The 27,318-nt window shown below is 41.2% G+C and overlaps 1 protein-coding gene across 1 annotated transcript in view; it reads right to left on the reverse strand.

Moving 5' to 3' along the window:
• VTA1 (vesicle trafficking 1) overlaps positions 1-27,318 on the reverse strand; it is a 243,488-nt gene that overhangs the window by 73,263 nt on the left and 142,907 nt on the right. The window contains exons 4-5 of the mRNA XM_073672753.1: positions 25,207-25,282; positions 21,711-21,825 (exon numbers count right to left, since the gene is read on the reverse strand). Coding sequence (XP_073528854.1) covers positions 21,711-21,825; positions 25,207-25,282 — 191 coding nt within the window. The remainder of the gene's footprint in view (positions 1-21,710; positions 21,826-25,206; positions 25,283-27,318) is intronic.

Below are 27,318 nucleotides of genomic sequence, written 5' to 3' on the forward strand. Positions count from 1 at the left end.
TCAATGCAGACTTAGTGTACATTAGCAATAAGGCATTTTTTCTTCTCATTCTCACCTATAGCTGTCACATTTGACTCAGCATGACACTTTTTCTAATCATTAATTGTGCTGCTGAATTATAATTTCCATTGGAGGTGTAGTTCAGACTAAACAATCTCCACAGGATGGAGAGACATGGAGGCAGGATGGAGAGACATTATTACTGTAGGGACTAATCAAAGGATATTATTACTGCTGTGATGCATGTTATTTTTTAGGGTAAAATTGGGGAATGTGCTCTGTAAGCTGCTCTATATAACTGTTATTTTATGCAGAGACAAGGCTTGGCTGGAAGAAGTGATGGAGGTCAGCTCTGGATGAAGAGGAAAAGCGAAGATGAAAGACTTCAACTAGAGACGTCACCTGTTAGTCAGTGTGTTATCTGTACATTGACACTGTATACTATGTACAGAGATCCTGTGTATAATGGTACTTATGGTAATATTAGTATAATGTTTTTTTTTTTTTTTTTTATTAATGATCAGTATTGTAGTATTTAGTCACTATGTGGTGGTAATATGTGATCTGGTCACAGTGTGGCGTATTTGTCCCTTGTATGTGGTATTATTTGGTCACTATGTGGTGATAATGTGTGGTCTGGTCATGGTGTAGAGGTATTTGTCCCTTGTATGTGGTATTATTCGGTCACTATGTGGTGGTAATATGTGATATGGTCATAGTGTGGTGGTATTTATCCCTTGTATGTGGTATTATTGGTCATTTTAAAAAATGTATGTGACACATTCCCATAAATAAAAATATACCTAAGAGTATTGGGCATTCTAAGAAATGTTTAATAGGTTAGAGTAGAGTAGGGTCCGGCCAGAAGAGGCTCCTTGTAGGGGTGGAGACGAGCTGGGGTGGAGCCTGGGCGGAGTCTCAAGGGTCAGTATTTCACATCAGTATTTGTAAACCAAAATCAGGAGTGGAACAATCAGAGGAAAAGTATAATAGAAACACGTCACCACTACTGTATTTCTCACCACTCCTGGTTTTGGCTTACAAATGAATCAGGTTCATCCTTTCCTAACCGAAGGCTTAAAATTTCTTAAAGGCCAAACTGAAGCAATGTTTCAGGCGTAAGGTATGCCACAGCTTGTCATGAAGTCAACGAGCTGGGGTCACACACCTGTTCTGTCTCCTGTCTTGCCCGTTTTGGCAGAGCTGGATAAAACTGGTGTGAAAAGTCCAAAAGTTGTAAAATTTTTGATCAACTTCAAGTGGCGCAAAAAAATTGTGACTTTTCAAAGTGATTTACACTAGAACTCTGGTGTAATCGCTTTGATGAATCAAGGCCTCTGTTCCCAAATGTGCCACCCTCTGCTAAATTTACTTTAAGCACTAATAAGTAACAAATTACAAGATACTCACGAGGTGGGTCAAGAATTTGTTGCAAAATGAAAACGGCTATTTTTGTCTAATAGGTTTTGCAACTTTTATGCAACAAAAATCGCAAATCTGCTAAAGTTTAAAAAATGCACCAAATTGAAAACTCCTACATAAACCTTTCTCCAGGAAGACACACACAAAAAAGACATTTAGTAAAAGTCACATTTTCATGAATATGTGTAAAACATCTGGATTAGCAAGTTGTTGAAAAAAAACTTTAAAGTATACATACATACACACACATATTATTATATATATATATATATATATATATATATATATATATATATATATATATATATATATACATATATATATATATATATATACATATACACACACACATATACACATACATACATACACGTATATAAACCGTATTTTTCAGACCATTAGACGCACTTTTTTCCTCCAAATTTGGGAGGAAGATGGGGGGTGCACCTTATGGTCCGAACGCAACTTACCGGTGGTGGTAGAGAGGGATCGCAGGGTGGCGGCGGAAGAAGAGGTGAGGCGGGCCGGTATCTAGCTCGGGGCCAGGTACCGGGGCAGGTGTCTGGCTGTGAGGCAGAGCAGAGTGAGCGGCTTTCCAGTGGCCGCTCACTCTGCTCTGCCACTCCGCTCACAGCAAGACACTGGCCCTGGCACCAGGCCCCCAGGTACCAGGCGACCAGCACCCCAGGTACCAGGCCACCAGCAGCAGGGCACCAGACCACCAGCACCCCAGATACCAACACTCCAGGTACCAGGCCACCAGTACCCCAGGTACCAGGCCACCAGCACAAGGCCCCCATGCCATCTGGAAAAAAGTAACCTTCAAACACGAGACAACAGGAGCAGTTTGCTCATGAGGAGTGCGCCAAAATACCTGTCAAGAGGTGCAGAAGTCTCATTGACAGTTACAGGAATCGTCTGATTGCAGTGATTGCCTCAAAAGGTTGTTCAACAAAATATTAAGTTAAGAAAAGTACCATCATTTCTGTCCAGGCCTATTTCAGGAGTTTAATTTTTGAAAAAATTCCATGGAAGCAGGGTTGAATAGCAATGTCTGACTTTCATTTGTTCATTTTCATAGATTTGTAATTTATTATTACTTTTGTCAGATTCAAGTTATTTCTGCAACCATTGTGGGTTTTTCTTTCATTACACGAGGGGTACCAACAAATTTGACCACGTATTATATATATTTATATTCTCTATACTCAGTAAACATAAATGTATAAGTCATCCAAAATCCTCAGAAAACAGAGTTGCGGGCAAACCTAGAAATCACTTTTGAAAAGTTTCTGCTCTTCGAGAGGTGGAATGTGGTAGATGCCTGTAATATGAGCAGTCACAGCTGGGATTTAACATTTTTCTGTAAAGTTTAATGTGCTTGTGTATTTTTTAATGGCACTAAATGGAAAAATAGACCAGTGTTTTAATATGAAACAACGACTCCCTAGATCGTAATATTTATAGAGAAAACTGTCCATGATCCGGAACAGAGAGGCCAAGTGCCTACAGAACTCCGTTGTGCAGGAAAGCATCTGCAAGTCAGTGATATAATATATCACAAAAAATAATATTTTTAAGAGAATTTTCAGTGTGTACTTTAAACATGGCTTTGGTCTGCTGTTGCCCTTTCATCATTCAACTCTCCTTTTCTTTTAGTTCTAGTTCATAATTTTAATGGGAATCTGACACAAATTGATTTACTTAGTATAATTGTTAAAGTAAATTCAGAGATTTGAAAATAGTATTCCATGAAAACGTACTGTGCGCATTTTTTTTTAGTTCTCCACTATTCCAGTCCCGTGTGGCCCTGACTTGTTTATTCGGGCAGCACGTCCTCACCTGACCAAGCCAGGTAGTCATGGACATCAGTATGGCTGACACAATCACCAGTGTGGACAACAACTGATTGCTGCGGTCACATGCATGACATTGTATTACTGCACTGTCAAATTAAAAAAAGACCTAGTGGGGACCACAGAAACTGTAGCTCAAGAAAAGCTCAGAATCCGAAAGACACACAATTACTACTTCCAGTACGTTTTCTTTTGCAAATTAACCAGTTCCAAACCAGGATATTTTCGCTCCATTCCTGATCAGGCACATTTTCGGGTTCTATTGTAAATGTGCTTTTAACAGCTCTAAAAATGTTCTCGTACAGATATTCAAATAGTTTTTGCCTTTTTTTTCATGGGGTTTAATTTTAATGTCATTTTTATATTACTTTTTTTTTTTTTGCTGACAAAAGGAGCACTAAAAAGACTTAAAGTTACAAGTCCCTTTCTGTTGAAATTAGTTTTATAAACCGGACATTTTTTTTTGGCAGAGGCAGGGCTTGAAACTGTGATTCAGACTGGTGATGTCTTTTTTTTTTTAGTTTTATTTACTTATCCTGATTTTCTGTTTTTACTTAAAAATTTCACATACTTTGCCTCCCATAAAACTTTGGGGGCCATATTAACATAATACATTTTTTTATTGGCTTAACCTGTAACTAGGACTGATAAAGGAACACATACTGCCTCTTGCCTGCATAGCAGAGCTGACAGTCTCCTAGAACCAAGCAGCTCCTGTTCCCTCCCTATACTCACATAATCACTGGGTTCAGAAAAGGAAGTACTGTCAGTGCTCCCTAATCTGTGTACACAAGCGGTATTTTAGTGCTGCGTATACAGTGATCGATTAAAAATGGTATTAAACCATGTTTGTTCATCTTCGCTGTGGAGAGTCAAACAGTTAGCTCCCCTCAACAGCTACACAAACTAGTGCAAGAGGTTTACCCTGCATCGGCTGGTCAGTGCAGAGAAAAGTGGGGACTACCTTGAATTAATAGTAAAGTAGTAAAATATTGTCAAAGTAATTCAAGATAAAGCATTTAAAATGGGAAACTACCAAATTTAATATACAGAAACTTTTACATGCAGATTCTGCCACTTTGTCCCAGAAAGTATGAAATCTGCAGCAAGATTCCACAAGAAATACTTAAAGTAAAAGACATGGCGAGTACTTGTAAATTACCATTCATTATTTTCATCAACATGTGAATGATGTTTTGTTAACCCCAACTCCCTTACAATGCACGGTTGTATGACTGCAGAATGTTCAGCAAAAATTTGCAACAAGTCTTCGATGTCTGAATGTTGCTCCAATTGCATGCGACAGATTTTCCACTGGCAATGTCTGATAATTTAGTGTAATATCTTTAAGGTTAGGGACACACTTGACATGAGGAAAGGAAAAAAACAAAACAAAAAAAGTTCTACTTATGTTAATGCAACATTTAACTACAGGTAACCACAAAAGTTTTAGCCTGCAATTTTCAGTTCTTCATTCATTTTCAGACCCAGATATGCAGAGGACACTTTGCTTCTAATTTCAAATGTCTATCTTATGAGTGTCACTACTAGTAATATATGCTGGATGTGAGCTCTGCATGTTGAGGGTACTTCTACCTTCACTAGTTCTCATGCATCAGCATAATCTCATTCAAATACGGTTTTCCTTTATATGCTTTTCCCATTATTTACAGCCTGTTCTCCAGATGGACAGTAGAGGCTGGAATGGTGGTCTATCCTCTTCAGTGAGGAGTCCTGGTTTGGTCTTGGACAGAATGATAGCCAGAAATTAGTCTGGAGTCCACGTGGCCAATGCCTTGAAGAGGCCTTCACGAAGGAACGTCACAGTGTTCCTACTAAAAGGATAATGTGTGGTGTATAGTAGGCGGACCCCAAGAGTATTTAATCCATGTACACTAACATCTCGGTGATACATTGATTTGGTCATGGGACCAGTGCTATAGATATTTCTTCCAAGTGTCCCAGGGGTAGTTTTTCAACACGACAATGCATTGAGACATGTTGCTGGTACTTCTGTGAGTAGCCTGCTTGACTTTAATATGCTTCCATGGCCTGGTGCATTTCCCGACTTGTCTCCCATCAAGCACCTCAGGCATGTCACTGGTCGCCAATTAATAAAGAAAAAAAGGGGAATTTCCCCTAGTGCAAATCATACAAGGTGGATGGAACTTTAAAGTGATAATTACTCACCTGGTGAGGCTGTGCTAGGCACAACTCTGCACAAGTAGGAAATAAGATGCTCCCTGAGGGCTGCAGCTTCACCCACTGGGTTCTAACGGGAGTCCAGAAATTCGGATGACGGATGATGGGAATGGATGATCGAGAGCGGTGCCCAGTAAACGATGCCACAAAGGAGTGATCGTGAAAACATTTATTTGCTACGCGTTTAGAGGCTGTTCTAGCCTCTTCATCAGGCAAAAATATATATCTGGTTGGCAATTGCAAAGGGAGTTGCAAGAAGCGGATCATTATAATTTGTGTCCCCAAGTGCATTCAGCATGGCAGAACATTACTCAGACCACCATTGATAACCTAATTGATAGCCAAGGGGTGCAAGTGCAGGGATTTCTGCACATGGCGCTCATAGCCAATACTGAATAAATTATAAATGTTTTGAAATTTTTGTTTTTATTTCTTATTCATTAGCATATCATTAACATATCTATGCATCGTGTGATTTCGATAACTCCATAACTTTCTTCTTAGGGCTGTAAATGGAATATAGTGTAGTTACATTAAAATACTTGAAGAATGCTGTCTTCTCATCTCCATCCCTGCTCCAGTCCTCTTCTGAGTCATGTCACTTCAACTCCGACTAGCCGAATCACACATGGGTATATGTGTAGACCAGAAAATGCTTTTACAATGTATATGGAGCCTTGTTTTGTACTTGGTCAGATTCAAACTCAGGACCCCAGCGCTGTAGGGTAACAGTGCTAACAACTCGGCCACACATGCACAATTATTATGAATATACACAAATATTTCCTTATTTTTTGTGTTTTCAATCTCAAAAATACAAGTTTGTCAACTTAAAAGCTGATGTCAAAATGAGTTCTCCAATTCCCACACATTGTAGTGAAGTTTGACATACTTCTGTCTGAATAGTAATTCACTCCAGAAGTTAATTATCCCTAAATCATCATCTTTAGCCATCTGGGACATTTTAATGATTCCCAAATGTAATTTTAGCCCAAAAGAATAATGTAAATTGTGTTGTCCAAAAACATGTATGTGTATGTTATTACTCAGGGTCCATGTCTTTATGAAATATTTCAATTCTACACTGTTGAAAATGACTTCATCATCTACATTTAACCTAAACCCTTCAGAAGAGGAAACAGGACTTCAAAGGAAAACGACAAATGTAATCATTTTGTATGGCTCCAATTAGGTTTACTCTTAGTGGAAACACATTTACCTACAGAGATAAATGACTGCATGAATGAAAGTGGATACTTGTGAAGACACAAAGATTAGATTTAAAGGATTAGTCTTTATTTCGAAAAGTGAAATAAAGTTGGTGTAGGTTTCTACTTACATATGTGTAAATACATAAAACGATAGCTTTTGAGAGTCCCTAATGAAATATATATAGATTTTATTCATGTAAATGTTTTATCACCTGCAAAATATAAACAAATTTTTGCAGATATTTAATGTCATAAAAAAAAAAAAAAAAAACGGACAATAATGGGAAAGTTTTCCATTTTCTCTTTAGTGGCAGGGGACGATCTCTGTAGGACTTTGAGATCTCTCGAAATGTTGAAAGTCATAATAATTGGGCATCTGAATGTTTGGTTACCTCTTCATGTCCTTCGATAACCCATGGACCAATTTAACACACCTTGTTTATTAAGGCCACGCTCACATGTTCCGTATTTGGTCAGTATTTTACCTCAGTATTTGTAAGCCAAAACCAGGAGTGAAACAAATCAGAGAAAAAGTATAACAAACACATCACCACTTCTGTGTCTTTCACCCACTCCTTATTTTTGCTTGGAAATACTGATTACTGATGAGCAAGTATGTTCTGTTAACCCTTTCGGCGAGCATGCTCGGGTGCTCGCCGAGTATCTTCAGCGTGCTCGGGTGATATTTTTTTGTCTTTCCGTGCTCATGATTTGCGACTGTTTAACAGCTTTAATACATGTGAAGAATACCTAAGAAACAGGCACTCCTCACATGTATTAAAGCTGTCAAACAGTCGCAAATCATGAGCATGGAGTGCCGAAGACGTATCACCAGAGCACGCTGAAGATACTCGGCAAGCACCAGAGCATGCTCGTAAATCTCGAGTAACGAGCATGCTCGCTCATCACTAATACTGATGTAAAATACTAACCAAATACTGTGAGTGGCCTAACAATGCGGAGTCTCGGGAGAGCGAAGGTTCTGAACAGGATTTGCCACCAAACAACAAGGGGTAATACAACCAACCGGCTACATTGGTACGATACTAGTGTGAATAAAGTTTAATAAGTATAGTTTTGTATATAAAAAAAAAAATATTTAATTATACACACACTGTACACATGAATCATGCTTTACATTTTTTATCATAAAAAAATAATGTATCATTGCTTAGAACAGTTAAAAAAAATCCCTAAAAAAAAATCATTAATACAGACAATTGTGTGTAGCAAACAGCATTTATTCAAGCAAACCGTCTGCACCATATTACTAGTTATATCAAGTGTAGATGGAAAAAGTAATTAATCTTCAATTTCTTTTTTGTAAAGCAGCTAGTTCATAGCCACCTGGCAGACGTTTCAGAATGTCAACAATGGTTTATATTAAGACCATACAAAAAAACAAGTTTATTTGACTATGACTGGAGCAGACATTTGATGTCAGTGTCATCGAGTCCACTGAAGAGGGCGTTTTTGTGCTCTTTCACTAAACCGCTTCAATTCTTCATGGCCTGTTTAGAAAAACCATTAATAAAAAAAAAAAAAAAAAAAAAAAAAACTGCTTCGAAAGCACAATGTTCTTGTGCCATAAAAAATATATGTTGTTTGTGTCATTTTACAGCAAGTACTTTGGCTTCTGGAGAGCTGACCGAGGTACACCTGAAGCTGACCTCTGTGAAAGATTAAGCTGTGCCATTCTGTTTGATTTTCCATGGATTAGTGGTACACTGACAACATGAGCCTCCTCTCTAAGCCCAGGGCAGGACCACGCTCACACAGAGAACACCTTTGTAGCTATGAAAACATTGGCTGCAGCAGAAGTGCGGTTTCAAGAAGCACATGGGAAATAGTATTTTTGATGGTAAGAAAGGGAGCAGTAAGTTTAGTATATTTAACCATGGGCTCTTCATTGCTTCTCCCTGGTTTGATTATTTTCAACCTTTTGCTTACCTACGGAAACGGCTTGCATTTTAAGATGAATGAAGAACAATGATTACAGTGTCTCAACGTATCATTTTAACCTACATATTCTGCTACATGTTGTTACTAAGGCTTGAGCTACACGGCGACATGAAGATCCCAACATATCTGGTGTTTGCCAATAAAGTCATGTTACAGTACACTAAACACAAACCTGTTGGATTTTTGCTCAAGGTCACGTGTTGCTTGACTCGCTGTTAAGTGTAAATCAAGTCACTTAACAGCAAGTCAGACGGATCACACAGTTTTTGGTTGCGTGACTCGTCAAACTTGCAGTCGCAAAAATTCCCATGAAGCCTTAATAATAATAATAATTTTTATTTCTATAGCACCAACATATTCTGCAGCACTTTACAATTCAGAGGGCACTTCTACAAACATGGTAAAACATTACAGAGTCACACGTAGTTCAACACATAGCAAGAGGAGTGAGGGCCCTACTCGCAAGCTAGGTAAAAATAAAATGCTTGTCGTGTAAGGTCTAGCCATCAGTATAATAAACATATCACTGCATGAACCGGTAACCAGCCAGTAACTGTACAAGTACAGATACAAAGTGCGATTAAGTGCATGGAGAGAGAACAAGGGATACTTAGATCAGTGAGGTGATGGAATAGGGTAAACGAAAGAATGTGTTTTTAGGGCACACTTAAAAATATGGTTACTGTGAATTAACCAGATTGTCTAAGGTACTGCATTCCAGAAAACTGATGCAGCATGAGAGAAGTCCTGGAGATGGGAGTGGGAAGTTCAGATTATAGAGCATGTTAGTCTTAGATCATAAGTGGAATGGAGAGAATGGGTAGTGTGGTAGACAGAGATGAGGGAGGAGATATAGGGTGGTGCAGAACTGTTCAGAACTTTGTATGTAAGAGTGATAAGTTTATATTGGATTCTGTAGTGGATGGGCAACCAGTGCACAGAATGGCATATGGTTAGACTGGAACATTGTTAGGTAGGTTAGTAGAGGGGGAAACACACAGAGTTCAGTTTTAGATAATAGGAGAACATAATATTACAGATAGCGTACAATCACTAGTATTTTGTATTAATGTGGGGGGGGATGTCAGTAGAAGAAATGTTTATCTCCATGCTGCTCACACTCCTGAGGAACCCCCCGACAGTAAGGGGAAAAGGAGGGGGAAGAAGAGCCAGCAATTGAAGGAGCAGTCCGAGAAGTAGGAAGAGAACCAAGAGAGAACAATGTCCTCGAGACCAATAGAGAGGAGCATAGTGAGGAGGAGCTGGTGATCCAGTGTAAAGGCACGTTCAGTAAAGTGTAAAGAACGAAAACTGAATCATAAAGGGTCAAGAAGGAAGTTATCTGAGAGATAGTGGGTTTGATGACAGTAGAACAAGAGTTCAAAAAGTTTAGAGATAAAGGGGAGACTGACGACATGTCTGTAGCTGGCAGCGCAGTTCTATGTTTTTTTAAAAATGGGTTTAGAAGGGAATGTTTGAAGGAGAAGGGAAAGATACCGGAAGAAAGAGAGAAAGAGAGGTTAAATATTTTAGTTAAGTAAGTAGTGACAATCGGGGATGAGGGACTAAGAGCCTTGGCCTAAATTTGCCACACAGCATACACTACTCACAAAAAGTTAAGAATATCAAATTTTCAGGTGAAATTAATGGAAAACGTAAAAAGTTCACGCTATAGTGATATTTTATCATGAAATTAGGGCATTTAAGTAGAAGCATGCAAGGGTGATTACCTAATCTCAAACTATTTATTAAAACAAAAGTCAACAGTGGTGAGTAAACCCCCCCAAAAAATGACAATGTCTCAACTACTTGTCATGTGGCCTTGAGCATCAACTACAGCTTGACAACAACATCTCATGCTGTTCACAAGTTGAGTTATTGTCTGCTGAAACATGGCATCCCACTCTTGAAGAGCGGCCTTCAGGTCATTGAGGTTCTGGGGTACAGAGTTACGAGCCTCTACACGGCAGATGAGCTGATCCCATAAGGTTTTCTATGGGATTCAGATCTAGAGAAAAAACAGGCCACTTCATTTGAGGTATCCCAGTCTCCAGCAGCCGTTCCCTAATGATGCGACCTCGATGAGCTGAAGCATTGTTGTTCATGGAGATAAAATTAGGCCTGTGTTGTTCATGCAGAGGCACAAAGACTGGATTAAGTAAGGGCTTGTCACTGCACCAATCACAAAGTGTAGGGCAGTTCTGTATTGACTAGACAGCGCTGAGACCCACTTGGTCCCTCGTTCAGAGTAGATGCTCCCTGGCCCATGCAAAAAGATGATGCCTGTGCCTGGTGGCGTTGTCAGGTACCATTATAGGTTGTCTAGCACGCAGACCATGCTGATGTAAACGGTTTTAAATGGTCAACATGACACTTGGGTGCCTCTCTCCTCCCATAAATGTGCATGGAGTTGTGTGGTATTCATCAGTCGGTTCCCAAGGACATTGTGAACAATGAAGTGGTCATCAGTGTGGGATGTGGCCAAAGGACGTCCACTTTTCTGCCTTTTTTTTTTTACTCTTCCAGTTTCTCTGTATCTTTGTTGCAATCTGCTGATGACATTTTAAGCTCAGTGGCCACTTCCATTTGAGAACATCCTGCTTGAAGGCTCGCAATGGCAAGGTGCTGTTCATCAATTGTTACATGTAGTCTTGGTCTCATGATGTCAAAATGTGAACAGCATGATGAGGATAAATACCAATTCTAATTGAACCTCAAAATGTATTGGGCGATTCATGGACCAAACACCTGTTGTGAATTCTGCCATTAAGCTCCTTGTTAGAGAACAATAAGTTGTGCAAAAAATACTGAAACATTGAAAAGTTGGACACTTGTATTCAAAAGTTGAGACGGTCACATTAAGTTCACCTGAAAAGGTTAGAGTGCATTTTAGGATCATACTGAAATTTCACCAGAAAGCCAAATGTCCCTAACTTTTTGTGAGTAGTGTATATTGAAGACAAAAGTTAAAATCATACAACTCAAGGAAAGTGTATTTGACACACAGAGAAATATAATGCAGGAACAGAGGGTGAATGCTCTTCTGAACATCTGACTGTAGGACTTCAGAATAAACGTAAACGACATATTTTTTTCATTGTAGTGTTTCTATGTCAACACATTATTTTAGCCTTATTACATCCAGCAGGCTGTTAAATTGTCTCCAGACTCGGGAATCTCCGTTCACACAACCTATAGCAGGAATGAAGTCAGTATTAATTCAGAGATTTCAAAGCCTTCATTTACAGTATCCAGATGGGTCCAAATGTACTTGGACGGTGGGAGAATTTGTATAATTTAGCTTTGTACATGTGTGAAAGCCCAGGGACTTCCGTGGGCGTAATACTACTCAGACAACACAGGGTGAGGGTAAAACAGTGTGGCAATACTTTATAGAACCACAAAACAAGCAATAAACAGATGGTACAACAATTACACAGTCTAAGTCTTCTGCTGGCCTGCCTGGGATAGAAAAGCAGCGACTTTGGGACTTCCAGGGCCAACTACCTCAAGTAGTGGCACCCGCTTTTGGCGGACGCCCACAGAGAGAAGGTAGTAGAAAGCTTAGGAAGCTGACCGTCCATCAAGGTGCAAGGCCAGGAGACTAGAGGGTCCCACCCTGGCCTCTCTGAGAGTTTCCATGGGGCCAGATGACCGGCTGGTCCCAATCTGGCTTCTCTGAATGTCTCCATGGGTTCCAGGCAACCGGAGGGTCCCACCCTGGTAAACCCAAACAACATATCCATGGGGCTAGGTGACTTCATTGTCGCAACCTGGTCTTCTCAAATGTATCCATGGGCTCGCTGATGGTCAATGGAGCAGATCCGTATCTTTCCAGTCAGGACCATATACCCTTAGGCTGGAATCATGTAGAATCCAAATCTATGTCTCTTTGGATAAAGCCATGTTACCAAGCTGATGGTCTGAAGAGAGTTTGATCTTTGATTCTCCTTGTAAAGTCTCTTTCAATTCAGTTTCAAATCCGCATCTGCCTGCTACAGAGGCATATGTTCCTTAAATAGTTCACATTTGTTCTTTTAAGTACACATCCACAGTGCAAGGGTTAGGCAGGATATTATTCCACAGAGCTCAGGTCTCATTGTTTCAGCCTTTAATCAATTTACATAGTTGGTATAGCAGGGGGCTCTTGTAAATAAACATCTAGCTGGCTTTAGTATAATATGCAATTAGCATAGTAACAAACATTATTGTTTCCAAAACAAGAGAAGTAAATATTCTGATTTATACATATAATAGTATGTCTTTTTTGACCAGCCAAAGAAAAACATATACACAATAGTGTATTTCTCTTGGCTTAACAAATCTAGACGTCTGTCTGATTAAGATAAGAAGATGTTTCGTCACAACGTGTGCAGTATTTGAAATGAAATAAAGTCTTCAAGGTTTGGAGAAATAGAAATCATTTAGATTTTCACACAGACTATAAATAGTTACACAGTTGAATGGTTAAGTGTGACCTGGTATTTCATGCAGAGTTTCCGAGATAAAGGCCCAGACTCAGCACCTGTTTTTTTTTCATGTTTGCATTATTCCATTTGCGTCTTTTTTAAAGTCTATTTTACATGCGTTTGTCTGATTTTCATTTTCCACTTTGTGGGAGGAGTTTCACCATTCCAGCTTTTTAAAAAGTTGCAAAATTTGGAGCAACTTCACTCCAGTTCCCCTGATGGATTTTTGAGTATGCCGCAATGTGAAGCAATTGTCGCAACTTTTTAGTGCCAAAAGTCACAAAAAGCAGTCCCAGGAAGAAAAGAAACAAAACCTTTTTTTTTTTAACTTCACGCCAAATTCATGACTCATCATTTTGATGAATTTGGTGCACATACTACCTACCAATACAGCAGATCAGTGCCGTGTATTATATACGTATGTAAATCATATTTTAGAGTTTTAATTTTTATGCTTATTCTTATGATATATATGGATTCACTCTGCCACCTGTTTTGTACATATGGCAGCAACTTTTCCACTAATAGACTTTTCTTGATATGATTATGTCCGCTGTTTCATCATATTCACTGTTCTGTGTGATTCCTGGGCCGTCTTGCATGCACTGCTATTTTGAGGTCTAGCGACAGGTTTTCAGTGATGTTCAGATCAGGGGACTGTGAGGGCCATTGTACAACGTTCAGCTTGCGCCTTTTGAGGTGGTCTATTGTGGATTTTGATGTGTGTTTAGAATCATTATCCATTTGTAGAAACCATCATCTTTTCAACTTCAGCTTTTTTACAGATGGTGTTATGTTAGCATCAAGAATTTGTTGAAATTTTATTGAATCCAGTCTTCCCTCTACCCATGAAACGTTCCCTGAGCCATTGGCTGGAACACAAACCCAAAGCATGGTTGATCCACACCCATGCTTAATGGCTTGTGAGATGTTCTTTCCCTGAAATTCTGTGCCCTTTCTCCTCCACACATACCACTGATCACTGTGCCCAGAGTTCTATTTTAACCTCATCGGTCCACAGGACTTGTTTCCAAAATGCATCAGGCATGTTTAGATGTTCTTTTGCATACTTCTGACACTGAATTTTATGGTGAGGAAGCAGGAGAGGTTTTCGTCTGATGACTTCCATGAAGGTCATATTTGTGCAGGTGTCTCTGAACAGTAAAACAATGTATGACAACTCCAGTCTGCTAAACCTTTCTGAATGTCTCTTGCAGACAAGCAGGGGGTTCTGATTTGCCTCTCTAGTAGTGTTGAGCATTCCGATACTGAAATATCGGGTATCGACCGATATTCGCTGTATCGGAGTTCCGATACTTTTACAATATCGAATACCGGAATCGGAAGTTCACATAATGCCTGTGCTCTGCAGTGTCTCTGAAGGATGACAAGCTGGATGGCAGCGCTCAGCTGCGATCCAGCCTGTCATCAGAATGCCATCCAAGCGTGGGAGAATTCTCCTGCTCAAGCGCTGACATTACACTGTCTCCCTTACATTACAATTAAATGGAATAGCAGGAATTAATATTTTTTTAAGACGTTAATGCCACAGCCATGGTGGTTGTGGCATTACAGTGGTTGCCCAAATCGATGGGAACAGTGCTCACAGTGAACATGAAAAGCCGGCAATTCAGCAGCGGCATATACCGGTACAAGACAATTTAGAACAGAAAGAATAGAGCTTCACACATAGATTAGATAGATAGAAACATGTCAGTCACATATATAAGAAGTACAGTGACAGTGTTGGTTACTGTACTTGTCATTTAGTGTTAAAATAAAGGATTTATTAAAAAAAAAATTGGCGTGGGGTTCCCCGTAATTTTAGGCTCTAGCGGAGGTTAAGCAGACGGCTGGGGCAGATGTTTGAAGCCTGGGAAGGGGGTAATACCCACGGAGCTTCCCAGGCTACTAATATCAGCCCCCAGCTGAATACCTAGCCTTTACCAGCTATTAAAATGGGGGACCCCAAAAAAAATGACGTGGCGTCCCCCCTATTTTAATAGCTAGCAAAGGCTAGGCAGACAGCTGGGGGCTGATATTAATAGCCCAGGAAGGGTGCCATGAATATTGGCCCCCTCCCAGGCTAGAAACACCAGCCATCAGCCGCCCCAGAAATGGCGCATCCATAGGATGCGCCAATTCTGGCACTTAGCCTCGCTCTTCCCACTGCCCTGTAGCGGTGGCAGTGGGGTAATAGGGCTGGGGTTGATGTCAGCTTATAATGCCAGCTGACATCAAGCCCAGGTTAGTAATGGAGAGGCGTCTATAGGACACCCCCATTACTAACCCCATAGTCAAAGTTAAAAGAAAACACAAACACCCAGAATAAAGTCCTTTAATTGAAATAAACACACAATTCTTTATTGTTCTAAATTAAACCATACTTACCGTCACACCCATTCCAGCTGAAGCCAACGATCTCCTGCAATAAAAGTAAAATAATAAAGCAACATCATCCTTACCTTTCCATGGTTCCCAGGACGGCTTCAGCTCTGCTACATTCACATGACAGGCTGGATCGCAGCAGAAAGCTACCCCCTTCCCAGGCTTCAAACATCTGCCCCAGCCGTCTGCTTAACCTCTGCTAGAGCCTAAAATTACGGGGAACCCCACGCCAATTTTTTTTTTTAATAAATCCTTTATTTTAACACTAAATGACAAGTACAGTAACCATTATCACTGTACTTCTTATATATGTGACTGACATGTTTCTATCTATCTAATCTATGTGTGAAGCTCTATCTTTCTGTTCTAAATTGTCGAGTACCGCTGCTGAATTGCCGGCCGGCTTTTTTAAAGAGATGGTGCATGAAAACACTTATTTTTTTAAATAAATCCTTTACACTAAATGACAAGTACAGTAAGCAACACTGTCACTGTACTTATTATATATGTGACTGACATGTTTCTATCTATCTAATCTGTGTGTGAAGCTCTATTCTTTCTGTTCTAAGTTGTCGGGTACCGGTGTATGCCGCTGCTGAATTGCCGGCTTTTCATGTTTCACTGTGAGCACTGTTCCCATCGATTTGGGCAACCACCTCCCCCAATACATTCTACATTATTGTTAGTTGTTTTCCTTCATGTAGAATTAACCTACAAGGAAAGAAAGGGTTTATTTTCATTCCGATATTTGTGTCCCATTGACTTGCATTGGTTTAAGGTAATGGAATCAGCGATATCCGATACTTTTTGAGTATCGGCCCGATCCAATCCGATCCGATATTTCCTGATATCGGAAGGTATCGCTCAACACTACTCTCTAGTAATCCTTCAAGCAGGGCTCACTGAAATTGTACTTCGTCTTCTAGACCTTATCTTCACCTCCACTGTTCCTGGTAACTGTAGCGTCGGCGTCCCTGCCTCCAGCTAGGCAGGGACGCTGTTCCCCTCACCTCTCCGTGCCCGGCATCCTCCTCCCGCTCTGCTGGTAGCGCGCGCTGCTTCCCGGCCACTGTGCTTAGGGCGCGCGCTCCCCCTCTCTTAAAGGGGCCGCGCGCGCCGTCCTAAGGAGTCCCCGGCCAATGGCCGGAGGACCTCACCATATATAAGGCACCTCCTCCAAAATGGAGGTGCCCGAGCAATGTTGTTGCAAAGCCTTCACTCCGCTTCAGCCCTCAGGTCCCGTTACTAGTTACCTGCCAGTCACCTGCCAGATTCCTGCTTGTTACCTGCCAGTCACCTGCAGGATTCCTGCCAGATTCCTGCCAGTCACCTGCCAGATTCCTGCTTGATACCTGCCTGATATCCGCTTACCTGCTTGCAAGCCTGCGGTCCGACGGTCTGCCTTCCGACACCTCTCAGTCTGTCTATGGACCAGCCTGCCTGCTTACCTGGGAGCGCTCACCTGCTACCTGCCTGCTAGCCTACCTGGAGGCTCTGCCGTCACTTGCCGTGACCACCTGCCAGTCCAGAGACTCCTGCCTGCTCACCTGGGAGCGCTCACCTGCTACCTGCCTGCTAACCTACCTGGAGGCTCTGCCGTCACTTGCCGTGACCACCTGCCAGTCCAGAGACTCTTGCCCGCTCACCTGGGAGCGCTCACCTGCTACCTGCCTGCTAGCCTACCTGGAGGCTCTGCCGTCACTTGCCGTGACCACCTGCTAGTCCAGAGACTCTTGCCCGCTCACCTGGGAGCGCTCACCTGCTACCTGCCTGCTAGCCTACCTGGAGGCTCTGTCGTCACTTGCCGTGACCACCTGCCAGTCCAGAGACTCTTGCCCGCTCACCTGGGAGCGCTCACCTGCTACCTGCCTGCTAGCCTACCTGGAGGCTCTGCCGTCACTTGCTGTGACCACCTGCCTGTCCAGAGACTTTTGCCCGCTCACCTGAGAGCGTCCACCTGCTACCTGTCTGCTAGTCTACCCAGAGAATGTCCCTGTCACTTGCTGTGACTACCTGCCCTTCTACCCAGAGACTGTCCCTGTCACTTGCCGTGACTACCTGCCCTTCTACCCAGAGACTGTCCCTGTCACTTGCCGTGACTACCTGCCCGTCTTCCCTGGGAGCCACCCGCTTCCTTACAAGGACCGCCCCCTTGTATAAGTTGCTCAGAGGTTCCGCCTCCCAGACCCGTTACAGTAACTGCCATTTCTTAATTAAATTTTGAACTGAAGAAAGGGCAACTTGAAAACGCTTTGCTATCTTCTTATAGACTTCCCCTTTTTTGTGGGCCTCCACTATTTTCAGAGTGCTAGGCAGCTGCTTAGAAGAACACATGGCTGCTGTTTTTTGGCACAAGGTTAGAGGAGGCTGAATTTTTATAAAGCTGGGAAATTTGCATCACCTGGCCTTTCCTAATGATGATCATGAACAAGCCATAACCCTAACAGGTTACTTAAGGTCCGAAACTTTGGTCAAAGTTATCTGAGAACACAAACCTCCAAGGGTGCCTAAACTTTTGCCTTGGCCCATTTTCCTTTTTGTAATTTTTAAAATGTAAAAAATGACAATATATATTTTTTGACTAAAATACAAAGGAAATGTGTCATCTTTAACTTTAAATCTTTTAGAGATCATTTCATCCTCAACTTACTTAACTGTTCACAATAACCGTAATTTTGACCATTGGTGCCCAAACTTTTACATGCCACTGTATATTGGACCACAACATGAAATACCATTCGGTATCATCTACCCAAGAGAGCCGGATTCTTTTCTATATGAATATTCATGGGGACCCTATCTGAGCACCTATACACCACGAAGTGCCATATTCCATTAACTTCCATTTTTGACCAATTCTTTAAAAAAAAAAAATAAATAAATTTTTGGTGCTCACCGTATAATCTTTCTTGTAGCCCATATTGGGTGACACAGAAACCGTGGGATAGTCTGCTGCCACCTGGAGGCAGCCACTATTAATACATCCTAAATTAAAATTGGCTCCTCCCCTGCAGACTATACCTTGCCTGCTAGCCTCCTCAGTTTAGTGAGAAAGTAGTAAAAGCTTAAAGAATTAAAGCAAGAAAGAAAAACAACGTAAATGCATGTAGAATGGGCAATTGCGAGAAAGACTTTATGGTGAGTACAAAAAAAAACAACTTTATTTCTCGGTCGCCTCATTGTGGGACAAAAACTGTGGGCCATCCTAAAGCTGTCCCTGGGTTGGGAATTAAACTTAATTTTACTGTGATCAGAGAAATTTTTCCACTGTAGCTCAAGCTGCCGCCTGAGCAACTGCTGCCTGTAATACGTTCCTGCCAAGACTCGCATCTGCCGAAGTAAAGGTGTGGACCTTGTAAAACTTAGAAAAGGTCTGCACCTATGACCACGTAGCTGTCTTACATAGTTGCAGAACTGAAGTCTGGTAAACAAGCTCTTCCAGAACAGAGTGCGCCCAGACCTTGCCTTAAAAGCCTCAATAATAGCTGATTTACTGCAGCGAGCAACGGTCACCCTAGAGGTGGTCAGACCTCTGCCCGAGCATACCGGGATGACCCACAAGACATCCAAACAGAGCTGTGAGATCAGTAGAGCTGCACAGCTGTGAATAAGTCAGATTATGTGAACCTCTCAGGGAGATGAGAGGTGAAGTACCTAAAGGAATGAGAGAGATCTCAGGCGAAGATTCCCGCTAAGGCTCCATGGGAGTTCTGGAGTCAAACTGAAGAATCCAAAGACAAACTGCTATTCAGGGGTCGATCCCGACCAACCAAACACCCTGGTGGACCAGGCAATGTATCAGACATCAATCGTCTGAACGACCTGCATTAACAACCAAATGAGACGGACCTGACCAGTGCTCACACAGGAGGTGAAAAGCTGGAAGCAATGCCAGTACTCTCCAACAGAGACATCAAGAAATGTTGGTGAAAAGGAGTAGGATTCGGAGGAAACCGAGATAGCCTAAGTGATGAAACCACATACTAAACTAAACACATCAAAGGAAAGCCCCAATAGCCACTGAATGCGTCTAAAAAGTGCTGTCCTTCTCAGGAAGCATCAATCCCGGTGTATCTGTTTAATAGTCACCTATCGGCAGCACACATCCTTGACAGCACAGAAATGTGCCACTCACCTCCCATCACCCTCAACAGAATGACTGATACAAGGGAGAGTAGGAGAGCCAAGGAGGGGTAAAGAAGGAGGAGGGCGGAGAGGGGAGGACGCCAAACATCTGTCATGACTGAGATACTACAAAAGGAGAAGCCACTTCGTCGAAAAATGACCACTGGGAACCTGAAGTAACACAGACTGCAGTAAGGAACCTACAGCTAGAAGTTGGAAAGTCTGAATTCAGTCTTCCGCTCCATGCAAACCCGCTACGCTACGGTGGGTGGGCAGGAGTCAACACAGAGCAAAAGGACCAAATACCCCTTAATACCTGATCACCGACTGCGTCAAGGTACATGGTCCTGCCATTCCGATGATGGAGGATACAGGCTGTCGATATGTGGGGTGAAAGAGTGCACATTTACACCCGGTTACTCTGCCAAACAATCATTCATGATATGAAATACAAAAAGTTAGCGCCTAACCTAACCTACAAAGACTAGTCTGAGACTCAGAACCATGTTGCCTCCAACTGACACTAGAAAAACTGAGGAGGCCTGATGCTAGCAGGTGTGGTATAGTCTGCTGGGGAGGAGACAATTTTCATTCATGATGTATTAATAGTGTCAGCCTCCATGTGGTAGCAGATTATCCCACGGTTTGTGTCCCCCAATGAGGCAACCGAGAAAAACATTTCAATTACTGAGCGTGTCCCAATTAATGATGGCTTGTAGATGATACACACTATTTTTTTCACTTGATATTCTAAATTACTTATATGACGAGGAATATGTATTGTGTGGTTTTCCCAGACTTATTTGGTTGCAGCCTTTTTGCTGCACGTTAATTAGCTTGCATGTGTAAAACATCTGAAAGAGTAAGGAAGCCAAATTGTGCACCCACACACCCAGAAGATGTTTCAATTTGTTTAATAAGTTACATTCATGACGTGAAAAAAAAAATAAAAATTCCTGTGTACTTCCAATGGCATATTCAGACTGCTTTCCTATGCAAAGACTTACTGTATATGTTCTATACACCGTTACATGGAGTGGTGTTACATATACACACATTCTCAGAATTATTGCACTCGCCAAGTACAAAATGGTTTATTGCACACTTACATTTCTGTTTCCAATATATAAGACTACAAACGCAAGAAAATTTGATCCATTTTGTTTCGGATTTGCTTGCAATGTTGGTGCAAAGACATGTAATACAATGAGGTCCCTTGATGTGGGTTGCAAGAGTTCAAGTTTGGGACAAAATATCAATTAATACTCCATTTGTTTATCATTTGTGCAGGATGACTGTCATGCTGGGGGGAGAATGGGTTGAAAGTGATTTGGATGGTGTTCATAGCATCTGCTTGGCAGCCCCCATGATTTAATAGCAAGGATATCAATAGTTGGCTGCAAGCTATACTAACCCTTACCAATGCCTGCCAATGTTCTTTTAGCACTGCCTGGGTCCTCCGCTGGTCTATGTGCCATCTCTCCCAAAGAGGGGGTAGGCATATGTGACCACTGCAACTAGTCACTGGCCACAGCAGTGACATTTTGAGGTGGGCTGGAAAAATTCTCTCATGTGCTTAACAAGCTTATTAATTTTTTGCAAATACAGAATGTGCCATTTTTAGTCAATTTGTTACTTATTTATTCTCCACCATGCCAGTTGTACAAAACCAACATATAAACATTTCTTTCTAATACGGCTTACTTGTGTTTAAGCCTTTTGTTGACTATATCAGAATACGTTCATTAATATTTTGCTAGACTTTTGTAGTACGTATGAAGAATATTGCACTCTGCAGACCAATTGGTGAAAAGAAAAATCCCAATGGAACCTATTGGAGCTATTCTTTTCTGATAGGGTTTGCCAATATTACTTTGAAAATATATTCCACATAGCAGTCATAGCTCATTATTAGCGGAAGCAATGACAAGTACGAACAGAGGCTTATTCATTCACACACAAATTGGAAAATAGTCTTAATAGTGGGAAAAATGTCAAGGCTTGAGTTTTCACTTTGCAATAAATGTAGTTGCTGAATAAAATTATGCTTTTTATGAGCAGCATTGCTAACTTACTGTAGTCTTCTTCGCCTTCAAATCCAACAGGTCCAGACTCTGGAGTCACGCCATTCTTTAAGCAATTGTGAATGTATGTGGCCTTCCATCTGGCATATTTTCTGTGCTGAATGTTCTGTTAAAATCAATTTGAAGGCATTAAATCTTCAATACAAAATTTCATACAATGCATTGGTCGCTGTGCAGGGTCAGTTTTTTTCTAATTCATTGGTCAGATCAGTAGCTAAAGAGTGTTTCATTGAGTTAATCAATAACAATTTAAGGAGCACCTTTCACCAAATGTCTCATTGAACTGGACACAATATAATAATGGCTGCCAAGATTACAAATTTAAGTATTCGGCACTTAACGCATTAGTAGACTTTTGTTAAGTCTAAAGGCCTGGTCACACTAAGCGAGATTGCTAGAATTTCAAATCATGGTCATCAGGTTATATAATATTGGCTTTAAAAAAAACGGATACTACTAAAGAATGGCTTTACTACAAATTAGATCATTTGCAAAGATATGAAACATCACATGGTGGTAATGTGCACATATATCAGCTTTTCAGCCTTCTCAATGTCCTGATGGAGCTCTAAAAAGTGTAACTCAATTCCAACAGAAGCCCAAAGGTTCTTTGTTATGTCTTGTTTTATAGTGTGAGTAAATCTCTTGTAATTGGACCCATATGTAACTTTGCCCATACAGCCAACTTACAGTTACCATAAATGCACTTCTGGGGATACTGAAAACTGAAAGGACCATTGTGCCATAGTGACACAGGTCACTGACGGCTTAACAGCAAAGTATTTGATGCATTGGAGATTCTTACAACTTCAAGTAATGCATAATACAGCTTAGTAATTAATGTCTTTCCGTTACCTCTTCTCTGCTTACCAGGCTAAAATACTTTATTACAATTAAAATTACATATACTTATGATCACTGTCATTTAAATTATGAAATAGAACATTTTCGTTCAGTATTAAAACACATTTTTCTTTATAAAAATACATTTTTTTTTTCATTTCGTCCTCTCATGGACCAAAAAAAAATGTTTTATTTATGTGGTCACTGTGTTTAGGTCTCGAAAATATAACGCTGTGACAGCCACAAAATATCACCTAGCATTAAAACTGTGGCCAGGGTTCGTAATAAGGTAAAAAGGAAGGAGGGAGTCATCTAGGGTCACCGTTTTCAGACATGCCGTATTGCTAATTCAAACAGAACATCAGTCGTGTTTACCTTTCATTGCATTTGCTTGAAAAAGAAAAACGTCAAAATCTCGAGGTCTTGGTAATATTTGGATTTAGCTTTTTAAATAAATCAAGATAATGACCATTCATGGACCAACAGGAGGGGGTTTTTAATATGCACTGGCAATTTGTTTGTTAAATACCAATAAAGCTGTAATAGAATCCTAGAATGTTAGAGTTGGAGGGGACCACCAGGGTCATCGTGCTCAACCCCCTACTCAATGCAGGATTCACTAAACCATCTCAAACAGATGTCTGTCCAGTCTGTGTTTGAAGACTTTCATTGAAGGAGAACTCGCCACCTCTCGTGCCTGTCTGTTCCAATTGTTAATCACCCTTCACTGTCAAAATGTTTTTTTTCTATTATCTAATCTGTATCTTCTCCCATTCAGTTTCATCCCATTGCTTCTAGTCTTTCTTTGTGCAAATGAGAATAAAGATGATCCTTCTACAATGTGACAGCCCTTGAGAAATTTAAGTCTCCTCTCAGTCTTCTTTTTGGCAAGCTAAACATTCCCAAATCCTCTAACCGTTCCTCATAGGACATTTTTTGCAGACTGGTCACCATTTTGGTCACTCTTCTATGAACTTGCTCCAGTTTCTTCATGTCTTTTTTTAAGATGTGGTGCCCAGAACTGGACACAGTATTCCAGATCAGGTCTGACCAAAGAGGAGTAGAGGGGGATACTTACTTCACGTAATCTAGTCTGTATGCTTCTGTTAATGCAACCCAGAATTGTGTTAGCCTTTTTTGCTGCTGCTGCATCACACTGTTGATTCATGTTCAGTCTGTGATTATTAGTATACCCAAGTCTTTTTCACACGTGCTGTTGCTTAGCCCTATTCCTCCCTCCCATTCTGTATGTGCTTTATTTTATTTTATTGCCCAGATGTAGGACTTTGCATTTCTCCTGGTTAAAAACCATTCTGCTAGTTGCTGCCCATAGTTACAGATTATTTAGATCTTTATGAATCCTCTCTGTCTTCTCTTGTGTTAGCTATGCCTCCTAGCTTTGTGACATCAGCAAATTGAATGTGTTTACCCTCGATTCCTTAATCTAAATAATTGATAAAGATTTTGAACAACACAAGGCCCAGGACAGAGCCTTGTGGTACCCCACATGAGACATTCTTCCAACCATTTATGACCACTCTCTGGGTCTGATCACTAAGCCAGTTATGAATCCACCTAACAGTAGCCTTGTCCATTCCATAGTTGGGTAATTTTTTCAGTAAGAATGGTATGATACACATTATCAAATGTTTTGCCTAAGTCAAGATATACTATATCTACTGTGTTTCCCTGATCCACCCATTCAGTGATTGTCAAATTTTGAATGGCAGACCACAGTCTGATTTTGTATCGCCACTATGTATATATTTATTCCAGAAAAATTCATAGTGGCTGTTCTGTTGCCACTGTCACAGAAGGTAGGTTCTTTAAAGGTTATGCTCTTCTTTAGGAGCAAATCACTCAACAGCTTCCTGTGTGGGATGGTGCGATCCAGAAGATTGACAGTATGGGCATGACTGTGCAGGTATCACAAACCGTACTCTGCGATGTGGCTCGTCAGCTTTACATCTATAGTATCGGACAAGTGCAAGGACACTGAAGCTGGCAGGATCCCCCTATTCGGTCACCATCAGAGCAGTGCTTGCAAGCTTTAAAGCAAAGAGCTTGCCAGTGCCTGCCCATGAAACCTGCACCCACTGAGACACTGCAGGGGTGGCTGGTAACCTAGGCATTGAGCTGTACACCAAGATAAAAGAAATCTCTTTTCTTGAGAATAGAGGATTTTTACTAAGAGGTAAATTGCATAGCAGCTTGTTTTAACAAGAACTTTGCAGTTTAACCATTTATGATTTTGAAACTCTCTCTATAAGCTTTTTGAATATAGCTTTTCTTTGCCAAGGTTTCCTCCTCTATTTTTTCCAGTGTGTGACATTCAGTTGTCCCTCGACTTGCATAGTAAGAAGAAATAAATCACAGTATAATTTTTTGGACAGCAGCCGCCTGTCAGAAATAAGAATTGTCCCATTTCACTGTATTAACATGCTATCAGTAATAGTAGAATTGTGCAATGTGGTCCCCAGGCTTTAAGAGGATTACAGATAGGTATATGTTGTATCAACAGCTCTTTGCTGTGAAAGAGGCTTTTGGTTTTCAACATCTCAGAACATTCCATCTTGTAAACAGTCAAAGTAGAAAAATATTAACATGAAAATCGTGGCTAAAAGACCATGAAGTTCTGGCTTACCTCTTCAGTGAGTTCCCCAAATACAGTTAATGTATCAAGCAGAAGGCTTGCTGTGTAAAAAGACTTTATCATATTCCTAAAAGAGAGAAAAATGAACAGATGAGCATGGCGCTAGAAATCGATATTTGAACAAAAACAACAAGGTTTAAATCTCCATAGAAAAATCATGCAATTACATAATGAGCTAATATTACATCTCACAAAGCATAGCGCTAGGATATAATGTCACTTTCACACTGATGGGGATCGAACCGCTGGAGTTTCAAGGGCATAAAGGGCCAGCAATGATGGTATAGCACTCCTTCGCATCCGGGCCACTCAATTGTATGCCAACAAGGATGAATGATCAGAGTCAATGGAAATAAAATAGTCATTTTTTTCCGTTATATACTGCATCTCATGAAAAACATGAAAGTATGCTCTGCTTGCAGCACATTTTTACTTGTGCCGCTTGCTTTACATTCTGCAGTTTTCCTGGCGCATTTTTCAAAATTTTTATTAAAGAATAAATAAATCAAAAAATCAACGTGCTAAATTCTTATAGGAGATAATCCTCAGTCCGAACAAAGTGGTTCAATCCCTTTTCCATATTGAGAGCACATTCAAGCTAGGCTAAGACGAGTGTATATGTGTATGGGGAGGGGTGGAGTTTGGAGGAATAGCGGTCAGTTAAACAAGTATTTGGTCGGCAGCTCTCTAAAGTGAATGGGCAAGATAAATATGATTTGTATCTAAGTATGCAAATATACTGTTCAGAGACTTGCACTTGGTGCTACCTATTGGGGGTAAAAATACTAAAAGTCAATTTTAAACCTTTAACAAGACATGCCACATGACCATAGGATAAAAACACCACAAAACATCTGTCTGCAAATGGGAGTGTCTGGTTTGACTTTTTATTAAGTCATGTGGCAAGGCTCTTCAAGGAAGTTACATAGTTACATAGTTTATAAGGCCGAAAAGAGACAAGCGTCCATCCAGTTCAGCCTATTTCTTGTGCACTGCAGCTATTCCGCAGCGTTGATCCAGGGGAAGGCAATAAAAAAAACATGCAGTATAGGCCAATTTACATCATTGAGGAAAAATTCACTTCCCGACACAAATCTGGCAGTCAGATTAAATCCCTGGATTAATTAACTAAGCATAAGATGTAATTTTATTGTTCTCAAGAAAGGCATCCAGGCCTCTCTTGAACTCATTAAGTGAGTTGGACATCACCACTTCCTCTCCCAGAGAGTTCCAGAGTCTCACGGCTCTGACCGTAAAGAATCCCCTTCTATGCTGGTGCAGGAACCTCCTTTCCTCCAGACGCATAGTGTGTCCCCTCGTCTTTGTCACCATCCTTGGTATAAACAGGTCATGGGAGAGATCTCTGTACTGCCCCCTAATGTATTTATACATGTTTATGAGGTCTCCCCTAAGCCTTCTCTTTTCCAACGTAAATAGGCCTAATTTTGACAACCTCTCTGGGTATTCTAGTCCCTCCATTCCCTTTGTCGCCCTCCTTTGTACCCTCTCTAGCTCCAATATGTCTTTCCTGAGCACCGGAGCCCAGAACTGTGCACAATATTCTAAGTGCGGCCTTACCAGCGCTTTATACAGAGGAAGAACAATGTTCTCATCATATGCCCCTATTCCTCTTCTGATGCATGCCATGACTCTATTTGCCTTCGCAGCTGCTGCCTGACACTGGGCACTCCAATTTAATTTGCTATTAACCAAGACGCCCAGGTCCTTCTCCATGACGCGCCCCCTGGGCCATGTTTGGGGAATACCCGGAGCCGGATCCGTTGGGGGTGGTAGTCCTCGTGGCGGTGACCCGGTCCGTGCCCAGGGTGTCAAACTAAGTGGCGATGTTTTTAGTGGCAGATGTGATATTGTTCGACTACGCCACCCATTGAATGCGGTTACGAAACCGCCGCTGCAGGGCAGACCGCTGAGGCCGGTGGTACAGTTGTGCAGCGTGGGTAGTATAACCCCCAACGGGAGGGGTATGGCCTCAGGGCAGCGGACGTGGATGATGGGGATGGTAGAATTGCACGCAGGCACCAGGAACCACTCAGAGACGGTGCGGTGTAGTTCAGGGTCTTTACTGGTGACAAAGATAGACCC

Source organism: Phyllobates terribilis, unplaced genomic scaffold (genome assembly GCF_046119375.1).
Source record: "Phyllobates terribilis strain yellow unplaced genomic scaffold, ASM4611937v1 Scaffold_3__8_contigs__length_932513732, whole genome shotgun sequence".
Lineage (NCBI taxonomy): Eukaryota > Metazoa > Chordata > Amphibia > Anura > Dendrobatidae > Phyllobates > Phyllobates terribilis.